Source organism: Poeciliopsis prolifica, unplaced genomic scaffold (assembly GCF_027474105.1).
Source record: "Poeciliopsis prolifica strain line A6 unplaced genomic scaffold, Auburn_PproV2 SCAFFOLD102, whole genome shotgun sequence".
Classification (NCBI taxonomy): domain Eukaryota; kingdom Metazoa; phylum Chordata; class Actinopteri; order Cyprinodontiformes; family Poeciliidae; genus Poeciliopsis; species Poeciliopsis prolifica.
The window spans coordinates 841,127-853,491 of record NW_026562477.1 but is presented as its reverse complement, the minus strand read 5'-3'; the positions used below and the strand labels follow the sequence as shown (position 1 = coordinate 853,491).

General features: G+C 41.8%; 1 protein-coding gene across 1 annotated transcript in view; it reads right to left on the bottom strand.

The window, feature by feature from the left end:
* Positions 1 to 6,349, bottom strand: part of LOC129354045 (E3 ubiquitin-protein ligase NEURL1-like) — a 55,255-nt gene extending 48,906 nt beyond the window's left edge. The window contains 1 exon segment of the mRNA XM_055023528.1: positions 6,168 to 6,349. Coding sequence (XP_054879503.1) covers positions 6,168 to 6,246 — 79 coding nt within the window. The 5' untranslated portion in view covers positions 6,247 to 6,349.
* Between the last annotated feature and the right edge of the window lie 6,016 nt (positions 6,350 to 12,365).

Here is a 12,365-nt window from a genome sequence, read left to right as displayed (position 1 = left end):
TCGTCTGCTTTTCATTTGTGTTGGTGCAGACTGAGCGGAACGCTGCGGCGCATCGCCTGAGGAGCCTGAATCCTCGCAGGAGTGGCGATGTGCCGGCAACACGTCGCTGTGTTTGTGCTTCTTATTTAGGCAGGTGTTAAAGATGCTGGAGCACCAGAGGCAGCGAGTTGCACCGCTGCTCTCTACTTACGTAACAGGAAGCAAACGGAGGTCAAGGACCTCAACAACATGGAGGAAATTCTTTCAAATATGACTTCACTCTAACAACACATCTTTGAAATATGGTTTATGGTCCCCTAATTTCAAAACCAACAGACTAATTTTATTTAATGATCCCCCAAAAATGCATGTGCTTAGTTCTCATTAGGCGACGTCTGGACTTCCTGTGACTAAAAGTTTCCTGCTACGCACAAACTCTGAAGATCATTAATATAACACAAGTATTAATCTCTTCAGGATAAAAATGACTCAATGACTTTACATTTCGCTCCAATCAACTTAAATGACAAAATGAGCTCTGGACCGAATTGGCTAGATGTCTGCCATAATTATGATAATGAACATATTTCAGGTGTTCTCCCTCTGATTTGAGACATTGTCCTTTAACAATATCCTTTCAGGAAAATTAACTATCACAGAAAAATGATGTATGATGATATATGTATGTAGCAACAATTGATGGAATCGTGTGTGTTTTATTTGATGCCTGAAGTTTAGTTTTTCAGCTTCAGCTTCGATATTTCATTAAAAAACTAATTGCAAAATTAAAACATTTTTATGAAGTGAAGCCAGGATTAATACAGCATATTGAGATTCAAATAAAAGGGCTTGTTTATTAAAAAAAAAAAACACTTTTTCCTCTCTGTTGCAAAAAAATGATACTTAACAGTTTTCTTAGGCAAAGTTTTAGTCTGTCTGCATAAGTAACGTCATCTTTGGTTTGTCGTGTTTATGTATTTCCTTATGCAGGAGTCTGTGCTGGTATGAAGGAACTGTACGCCCTTGAGATGCCCTTGTAGTAACATCAGACAGGATTCCACTGCAAGCGCTCGCTGATGAAAACATGGTGATGTTCAGCTGAGACTCATGTCTCTGTCTGACTGAGCTGAGTCACAATGCAGCGAAGCAAACCTCCATGAACAATAAAACACCTTTCAGAGCCACATCTTCTACCTGATACTGGCGCCATAAAATGGTTTCAATGGAAAGCAGCTGAACTACTTTCAATTCCTGATAGTGTAGCTGCTACTGAAAGGGCAGCTAGACTGACCTTTCAGAGTCAAAACCATGGAATGGTTCATGAACCTTTTCTTAGAGTCCTATAATTGTTGATGGTGATAAAAAAAAAAGTGGAAAGACTTTAAAGAATCAGGAAGATGCATGTCAAACCTCTTTTTGTCCCATTTTCAGAATTTTACTCTTAATTTAAAAGTTGTATTTTTTTTTTTTGTCTGATTTAAACTTTTCTTCAGTTCTACGTCTCGTCAGAATGAATCGCATGTTGTTTTTCTGTTGCCTCTCTTGATACTGAGCAGGCAAAATGAACCTGATGTGGCCAAACCTTTAATGGTCATTACCTCATTTTTCCATCCATTTGATTTTTTTTCTACATTCAATCAGTTTCCATCCGTGTTCAGATTTTCAGCTCATATGTAGTATTTCTGCAAGGCCCTCGTCTTCATCAAACTGACCACAGCTATCCATCATATTAAATTACATTTCCTTGTTGGCAAGTTCTGCTGTGCAATGATTAAAGCATAACGTCTTTTTTTGCAAATCTATTACTAATCTTAACTTTTTATTTTATTTATTGCACTTGAAGAATAGTCCCTTCTGTAAACATCTGGATTTGGCCTGCTGGGTTTTATCTGGTCTGATATGATTATCCTTCAGAAGTTGTGTTTGATTGCATTCAGTTGACATGAACCCTTTTAGAGAATCTATGGAAACTAAATGTTCAATATTCCATTTTTTCAGTTATACACTTGACAGAATCATAGCAAAGAACTACAGATTTATTTTTTATTTTTCGGTATTGTGTCAACCCCGCCTCTCGCCCGAAACATTCGCTGGAGATAAGCACCACTAGAGAGAAGAGTGTAAGGAAATGGATGGATGGATGGATGGATGGATGGATGGATGGATGGATGGATGGATGGATGGATGGATGGATGGATGGATGGATGGATGGATGGTATTCTGTCTGGCAATGGAGCAGGCAAAATTATTATATGTGCAAAAAAGAATGAAAACAAATTTAGTTCCACCAGTGGAACATTACAGCTGTTGATATAAAGCTGATATATCTGATATATGGTGCACCTAATATGTTTATTTTAAATGTAATGGAAAGTTACAGTGAAAAGGTAGGGAGAAAGAGGAAAGAGAAAGAAAAAGAGGTAAGGCAAAACACTAAAAGAGAGAAATAAGAACAGAGGAGAGAATGAAAAATAGAGAGAACACAAGAAAACAAACACCATATAATCTGTTTCTGCACCTGCAGAAAGATGGTCAACAAACACAAAAAAGCATTTGGCACTAATTAAAAGAAAATGTATTTAGCAGTAAGTGCAGAGTGAACACCTGAATCCTACCTGAGTGAACATCTGGGCTCGTACAGCAGCTGAATGTCTGCAGGAAATGTTTTTGTTGTATTTGAGGAAAGATGATGATTTCTCTGATGGTAGTTGTGGTCTATGTGTGTGTGTGTGTGTGTGTGTGTGTGTGTGTGTGTGTGTGTGTGTGTGTGTGTGTGTGTGCGTGTTGTGTGTGTGTGTGTGTGTGTGTGTGTGTGTGTGTGTGGGTGTGTGTGTGGGTGTGTGTGTGTGTGTGTGTGTGTGTAGAAGTAAAGGTGTTTGTGTTGTGTGGGTGTGTGTGTGTGTGGTGTGTGCGTGTGTGTGTGTGTGTGTGTGTGTGTGTGTGTGTGTGTGTGTGTGTGTGTGTGTGTGTGTGTATGTATTAGTGTGTGTGTGTGTTGAAAAGCTGAGGTTGTGGGGGGGAACAGCGGGGGGGTCTCTACTCCAGATCCAACCAATCACAGCTCATCATCACCCCGAACAGAATCACATCCTGGTCTTTCTTCGCCACGCTGCTGCCGGTGACGTCACCTGCTCCCCTCGTCAACCTCCTGATGGCTCTCTTCATCATGGCAACCATCACCATGGGAACTGTTGCACACATTACTTGTGGTCGTCAAGGCAACCTGCTTGAATAATCCTGCCTCTCCTCCTCCTCTTCGCCTCCCCCTCCGCCTGGCATACTTGTTTCTGTGCTGTGTTCCTGCTCAGTGAGAGGATGGAAAAGGGCAAACCGTGTACTTATGTTGATCACTCCACTGACAGTTCACATTTAATACGTTCCCAAGGCCCCACCAGCCTCTGCTCCACAAATACAACAGCTGGCTAAGATGGGGAAGGTGGAGGTGGATTTTTGTTCTGCCTCTTATGTGATCAGAGAAGGCAGGGAGCAGAGAGAGTGTGCAGGGATGACACGTCCCTGCACAACATCACATCCCCTACTGCTTAGCTCTTGATTAAAGCACTCTGATGAACTGGTTTCCATTAACATGTTCTTTGTAAAACACCTGTTGTACTTTTTTTACTTCCCCCCATGTGGATTCTGACCATGTTGCCAAGCATTCACAATTACCTTAAGGAGTAGAAACACCATCTGCATTGTGGCCGGAGTGACGGATCATCAGCAGGGATGTGTTTGTTTCCAACAGATTCCAATGTCTCAATTTAAAACAGCATGTGTTAAATATGCATTTACACCTGTCTGTGTTGCAAAAGCAGAACATTCTTGTCAACAATTACTTCTTTCATGATGAAAGAAGCTGCACCATCAGAAAAACATGTTTTACTTCTATAAGCATCAAACCAATATGCTGGGTTTTAAAAAACTTCATTTCTCTTATTGGAAACAACTTTTTAAAGATTTAATCTGGCTCATTTCAGATTCACTACAGCCCAGCCTTTCACCCAGTGGCCTCTGGAGATCTCCAATACAACACTGCATGGACAAGCAGGTTTAAACAATACATGGACGAATGGACATTCACCATGTTTAAAAAGTTAAAGGAAGTCTCACCTTTGCTATTAGAGATGAACATTGATTTGATATGTTGCCATAGCAATAAGGTATTGGTTTTACAACCGGGAGCAGCTGATTAGCATAAAAAAAACTACAGTAACAGTTGAAGAGGAGCTGAACAGGAGGCTTCATGGATACAAGTTCAAACCATCTCTTCCATCCATCATGATGGGCAAGGACAGCATCCCCTACTCCAACATCATATCCCCTACTCCAACATCATATCCCCTACTCCAACATCATATCCCCTACTCCAACATCATATCCCCTACTCCAACATCATATTGCCTACTCCAACATCATATCGCCTACTCCAACATCATATCGCCTACTCCAACATCATATCCCCTACTCCAACATCATATTGCCTACTCCAACATCATATCCCCTACTCCAACATCATATCTCCTACTCCAACATCATATCCCCTACTCCAACATCATATCCCCTACTCCAACATCATATCCCCTACTCCAACATCATATCCCCTACTCCAACATCATATCTCCTACTCCAACATCATATTGCCTACTCCAACATCATATTGCCTACTCCAACATCATATCCCCTACTCCAACATCATATCTCCTACTCCAACATCATATTGCCTACTCCAACATCATATCCCCTACTCCAACATCATATTGCCTACTCCAACATCATATCCCCTACTCCAACATCATATCTCCTACTCCAACATCATATCCCCTACTCCAACATCATATCCCCTACTCCAACATCATATCCCCTACTCCAACATCATATCTCCTACTCCAACATCATATCTCCTACTCCAACATCATATTGCCTACTCCAACATCATATTGCCTACTCCAACATCATATCCCCTACTCCAACATCATATTGCCTACTCCAACATCATATCCCCTACTCCAACATCATATCCCCTACTCCAACATCATATCCCCTACTCCAACATCATATCTCCTACTCCAACATCATATCTCCTACTCCAACATCATATTGCCTACTCCAACATCATATTGCCTACTCCAACATCATATCCCGTACTCCAACATCATATCCCCTACTCCAACATCATATTGCCTACTCCAACATCATATCTCCTACTCCAACATCATATCCCTACTCCAACATCATATCCCCTACTCCAACATCATATCTCCTACTCCAACATCATATCTCCTACTCCAACATCATATTGCCTACTCCAACATCATATTGCCTACTCCAACATCATATCCCTTACTCCAACATCATATCCCCTACTCCAACATCATATTGCCTACTCCAACATCATATCTCCTACTCCAACATCATATCTCCTACTCCAACATCATATCTCCTACTCCAACATCATATCTCCTACTCCAACATCATATCCCCTACTCTAACCAGTGCTTGACAACAGCTGACAGCAGGGCCTGTTACCATATTGTCTTTGCTGCTCAGATGTTAAGATGTTAGCATTTCATACAGCAATAGTCTTCAGTCAGAGACTTCCTCAGACTTGCTGCAAGAGTGACTGCTACTGGAAATTGGTTCAGGTGTGTTGAAGCACGATGCATCTGAAAGTTGAAGGATGGCAGCTTTTGAGGACTGGACTTGAGCGCCCCTGTCCAGAGGTGTCCTGTCTGAGCTCCTGTTCATATGACCAAACCAAGCTGGAGTTTGTTAAAATCATAAACCACCAAGATCTGCTTCCAGATTTTTCCATACATTTTCATTTAATATTTCATATATTTCTGGCCATGCTATCATCCACTTCATGATTATTTCTCCAAGGCTTCACGTCACTGAAATAACATCTTCCACTAAATGTTTCTGCGCCTCTTTATTTATAATTAAACGATTGTTTTAGTTTGCAGTAACTTGTTTCCAAGTCATCTCCTGACCCGGAATCCGGCCCCCGCCCCCTGCAGCCCGGTCCGGTCCAGCCCGGTCCGGGAGCTGTTCTTCAGCACCACTGGAACTGATCCCAGAGCAGCGGCAACAAAACTGAGTAAGCCAGCCGCAGATTTCACCTCTGAGCTTTAACTAGACGGTTTGTGTCTCTCCAAACTGCCTCCGCTTGCAGCGGTCCAGTCACTGACCTTTGTGGTTCCGGAGCCGGTGGAAACCCGCCTGCTGGGATCTCTGCAGCGCCGACAGTCCCGACACGTTGTTCCCCATGGCGGGATGAATGCTGGAGAATTCCCAGTGAACGATCCGACCGATGATGGGAGAAGTGAAACCAAACTCTCCTCTTTACTCTCAGACATGCAGTCGCGCCTCAGTTTCCGTCCAACCACGGAAGCGGAAAAGACGCACAGGTGGGCGCAGAGTGAGCGGATAAAACGTGAGCAGAGACGCTGGGAGCAGATTTGACTTGATCAGAGATTTGATGCTTCAGTAATCCGCGGCAAAAAGCTGCGGTTCAAAACATGATCGCATAAAAGCAGCTCAAACATTTTCCATAAACTGATTTGTTTATTAACTCAGTTATGTTCAGTTCGAAGAGCCGAGTGGATTTAGAGTTTATGGGTTCTACAGGACGGGTTCTACAGGACGGGTTCTTCTTCATCTCCAGCTGGGAGAAACTCTTTTCTCCTCAGATCTGCTGGAATAAAAAGTCTAACACTAAAAACATAATCCACTCACTGTGTGAAGCTGCCATCTAGTGTAAATCATCACAGGGACGGAACCAATCAGTTCAGGTTAAAAACTCACTTTCTTTCTAAAATGTGAGGAAAATCATTTATTTTCCTTCCAGCTTCAGGTCAACATTTCCCAGAATGCTCTGCTTTATGACTCATATGGTTAATCTCAGAACACACAAACTGGAGACAGAAATGAACCTTCATCACGTAGAACAGTGTTTGTTTTAGTCCAGTGTCCGATTATTGATTATTGAAAACTGGACACATCTGTAACATCTCCACACTGTGTTCTTTTGATGTCAAATATTACAGCTTTTCATCTCTGGTGATAAATCCTCCTGAAGCAGGACTGGGTTGATTCCATCCGTCCGTCCAGTAATCAAAAGGTTCACACCTTGTGCCTCGCAGTGTGGATAAATAAAAACTAAATCATTTTGGGGGAATTTCCCGACACATAAGATGCAGGATATGAAATATAAAATGCAAAAGCTTATTGGAGAGGGATTTAGACTGGGTGAGGAGTATTGATGAACAACAGCTGAATAGGTCAGTGGTTGATTGATGGACGTATCCAGAACCTGTTTGTGGTTCCAGGAACTGGTTCGGATGAAAACTGAATTTATGACTCTTGAGATCAGTCATGAAGGTTATTGAAGGTCCAGAGGTAAAGCAGTCACTCAAACCTAAAGACTAAAGAAGGAACGAGTTCAGCTGGAGGTTCGTCAGGCAGAAAGTTCAGAATCACTAGAAACTGGAGACCCAGAGACTGGAGTTCATCAATAAAGGCTGATCGACAGGCACTGAATGATCATCATGTCGCTCCTTAAATCACCAGTAGAAAGGTCAGTCAGTCAGTCAGTCAGTCAGTCAGTCAGTCAGTCAGTCAGTCAGTCAGTCTACTGCAAAATGAAGTAAAGAAAGATTATAACTTAACAAATCAAATAATTTTTTAGGCTAATTTAACTGAAAAAACTAATACAAATAAAAAAAATCATAAAAATCAACATTGAACTACATGTTTGTGATTAAATGTAAAATAATTACCAGCTACATTTTCTTAAACTGATAGGAATATCCAGCTCGTTATGAACATTTCCCCTGAATGATGGATCTGCTTTCTGTCTTCCTGACAGCCTGAAAGGATGATCTACTTATATCTAGGATTTTATATTCCATATTTCATGAGTAAAGACTGGAATACAGATTGATTTGTAAATTCAGAGCTTCAACTTTGGTCTCAGAAAAATTGTCTCTTCACTCCAAACTTATCCAGATTTACCTGCAGCTCCATTCTGCAGTCTCTTAGGACCAGGATGAAAATATGATGCCTTCATATTTTCAGCAAACTGATATATTACTCTGAAGCATTCTCCTTTTTATTAAATACACACTTCTCATCTCATAACATGCACTTGCACTTAACAGCCAACAGCTTCAACTGGAGGTATTAAAAGCTAAATCCGACACGATGACGTAAAATGACTTCACCTGAGGCGAGAGCAGCTCTTGACTCAGAATACTCCTGACAAGAGACAGAGAACATTCTCTGAGAGGTAAACGGAGAAGCTGTGGGCTGCAGGCCTTTCATCGTCACAGAGTATTGGTATGAGCCTGAACTCTGTTAGACACACTGAGTCACATTTTCTGCTCTACCTTCACTTCCATAGAAGTGCTCACCTTAGGTTTATTGTCTTTTTTAAAGGAGGTACATAAAAGAAAAGGCCAGTGGGCTTTGTGCTAAACAAACTGCTGAGATCAATAAGGGAAATGTTGCCTTGGACATGAGTAACTGCTGACTGCTGGAACAAAGAAACCAACTCTGCTTTGGAGAGAAGTGAGGAAGGTAAAAGTACAAAAGGCAGCAGAGTTTCAGCTCCACGCCAATCACAACGGTTCATAGAAGAGCTGAGGTGATGTGCACCTGCCTTTCATTGTTTCTGAATTTAGCTGCAGCTCAACTGCTTCTGAAGTGAAAAATGATGCAGCAGGCAGAAAAAGATTTCACTCAAATAAACCCTGAAAATGTTTCGCTGCAGATTTACTGACGAACAGCACAACATGACGTCCAAACCCAAAGAGCTTCTTCACATCTTGTCGCCACCTTCAGTTTAACTTCTTGGTATCTTATGAGACAGACCAGGATAGAGTTGTGTGCATTGTGAAGAGGAAGGGAAATGAGACATGATTTTCAACATATTTTATTAATAACATAAAGAACATGTGATGAGTTGGTAATTCAGCCATCCTAGAGTCGATCCTTTGTGTTGTTATCTGTCCCAAGTGGTCAGATAATTATTAGCCAAACTACCAGTAAAGAAATCAGTTTCATTCATGCCATAGTGTGAAATAATGTTGTGGTGCTTTTTATTGGATCGGTTACATTAATTACACAGATATGGATAATTAATGTAAAGTATTATCTGTTTTCTTGACCTTGTGGTGTTTATCTGCGTTAGTTTTGCATTGCGCCACATAACATGATGGTCCAGTTGGCTTTTCGTGTACAGAGCTAAAGTATGAATTACTTTCAGCTCTGACTGTTTGTTCAGCCTCCTCAGCATGCTGTCGAGGTCTCAGCATCGATAGCTAACATGTCTTGGTATCCTGAGGCAGAGGAGCATCCATGAAAATCCATAGTTTAAATAATCATGGTCATGATTCCTTGCTTTTTGTTCTGCTTGCCTCAGACTCAGTCTCGTCTCTCACTGTAGCTTTCGCTACAAAAATTTTTACCCATTTTGTTTTGGGCATGGACCCGAAGAAGTGGGATAAATGCTTGAAGTTGAAATTTTCTCATGTTGCACCTCAAGAGCTCCTAGAGGAGGCTCAGCCCACACTTTGTGAAGCCCTGGCATGTGCTGCAGTTTTAAATGCAAAGGTGTGAATGTTACCTTGCTACAGCAGCAAACCAAAATGACTGAAAGCCCGGAGTGAGTGGTGAGAGAAACATCGTTTCACAGAATCTTTGGGGGAAAGAAGAAGGAAAACTGTTGTTACTGATCTGTCAGTCAGATGTTTTAGAGCTTGCCGCCCGTCCAGGCAGCTGGCTTAATTAATACAGGAGGGTATTTCTCCCAGTTTCCACTGGTTGGTACACAAATGGAGGATCAAAAACAGAGGAAATGATTCTGAGATCATGCAGTCAGACAGTCACTGACAGCAGAGTGCCTCCCAGTTCTGTCCCCCTCCATCCCACCAGTGACTCCTGGCCCCCGGTGTTTCTGTGGCAGCGGCCAGGTGCAGCCCAGCCAAGTGTTCCTCCATGCCAACCCAAACTGTCCCTGGCAAGGGTGAATGTTCAGCTGTTGCCTGCATTGTTTCACAGATCCAGTTTTTTTGGTTGTTGTTGCTATTGACATCTACAATTTGCCACAGCTTGAAGTGACATTTTACTACCAGGCAGCTGCATTGACTCTGGAAAATGGTCTTCATTTAACTCTTCCCTTGTACCTGACAGACTTACAGCATCCGTACCACTACAGCGAACACTGAGCTGTTCTTCCCAGAATGTCAGCAGATGACCCGGAGGTAACCCACACGGCACACCTCGCCCCTCATGTTGTCTGTACATGCATGGCTATGGATGCAGGAGCCAGAGAGGCAAAGAGGGAGCAGATCTGAGAGCAGCTTCTCGCTGTGCAGATGAAAGCCTGGAACGGCGCTCTCATCTCAAACAGCTAAGCAGTCCTCAGAGTCCAGCTCTGCCTCTCCTTCCTCCATCAGTCAGGCAGGAACTGAACACCGTTTGACCTTTCTGGAAAGCCGGACTGTAATTTTGTTTCTCGTTTGGGGGGGAAATAAAATATCAACCCACCTCGAATGGAGAAAAAAATCCTCAGAGCCTGAGGGGGAATGAAAAAATGATTTTTGTTTGGCATTCAGAGTCTTGCATCGACATTCTGCTCGGTGCGCTCTCCCACCGTGGGGCTTTTAAATGTGATTTATGTTCAGATGCAGCTTCAGAGTCCAAACACCTCTCATCATCTGATTTCACATCAACACCCATCTTCATTTCCAAGCTTTTCAGCCCCAAACAAAACTAATATAAAGTATCTCTAATTAAGTTTCCACAGGTTCTGTTTCTCACCTCTTAATCTCCAAATTCTTCATCCTTCCAAATGTAATTCAAACCATCCACAAGGGGGCACTGTTTCAATACATTAGAATACCTCTCCTTCCTCTACTGATGCTTTCTTCCTGTCAGAAGATGGTAGATCATTTCTCATCTGAAAAATTTGCAATTTAGCTTAAATTTCATCTGGATGCATCAGGCAGTGGAAATGTAGGAGCATCTGTAATGTTTCAGGTGTGCTGCAGGAGCGCAGAAACCTAAAGTGCTTTTTGATGTGCCACCACCTGATGTGCATTCTGATTTCACTTGGGTTGTTCTGCTCAAGCTGCTGCAGGATTTTACTCATTTCCTCTGAAGGAGGCACAAAGTGGGACATTAGACAACAAATCTAACAAAGTTAAAGACAGGCAGGAGAAATAGGTGGTGAGATGATAGGGGGGGAGAAAAAACAGGAAATGAAATCTCTCAAAGCAGAGAGGCATCACCCTTCCCAACAAATCATTTTATAAACAGGACGATCATCTCTTTAAGAGGAAAATCAGGTGTTGTTTCTACAGTTTTCTGTTCTGCTGATGTGACTTCAGGGGAGGAAAAGCAATGATGGGGAGACTTTCACCACAGACGCTCCTCTGACATCTTCCAGGAAAACAAAGATCTGCGAAAGGTCACCCGGCTGATGATGTCACAAATAAACAACACGCATTAATGCTGGGAGACAGAAAGAAATCAGTGAAAATGAAAAACAGAAATAAACAGGTAAAAATAAATCAGTGACAGACCAATCAGACATCAAATCTTTTTCAATATTTAATCTTAGCAAGATTAAATATTAAAGATATCTTTTTCTATCTTGTTTAATTCAATAAATCAGAACATTATGAAAAAAAACCATTGAATGTAGAAATCACTAAGTGAATCACTCTGTATAGACTAATTACACAGAGATTGATGCTAAAAGCCTTTATTTCTACTAATTATGATGATTTTCTGCTCATAGAAAATCATCTGTAAGCAGAAAATCATCTGTAAGCAGATGAAAACTTTACAAGGAAAGGCCTTGAAAAATCCATCCATCCATCCATCCATCCATCCATCCATCCATCCATCCATCCATCCATCCATCCATCCATCCATCCATCCATCCATCCATCCATCCATCCATCCATCATCCATCCATCCATCCATCCATCCATCCATTCATTCATTCATTCATTCATTCATTCATTCATCCATCCATCCATCCATCCATCCATCCATCCATGACTTCAGCCAGAGCCACAGGTTCTCATGTTCTGGTCATTGATGCACAAACTCACACACACATCAGTCCTGCATTTTGACCCGGATCAGATATTCGAAACCCTTCAACTAGAATGCCAACTTTCCATCACTGCTGTTTCAGATGAGTCAGCATTGATTTATTGTCAGCTATAGCAGCAAATCCTTTGTTCATTTAACATCAGGGCTGGTACGATGAGTTTGGCTTCACCGTCAGACATCAATATGTCTGACAGACAACATTTAAATGATTGGGAATGTTTCATCTGTCTGGGATGAAATCAGGACAGTCAGAGGAACGG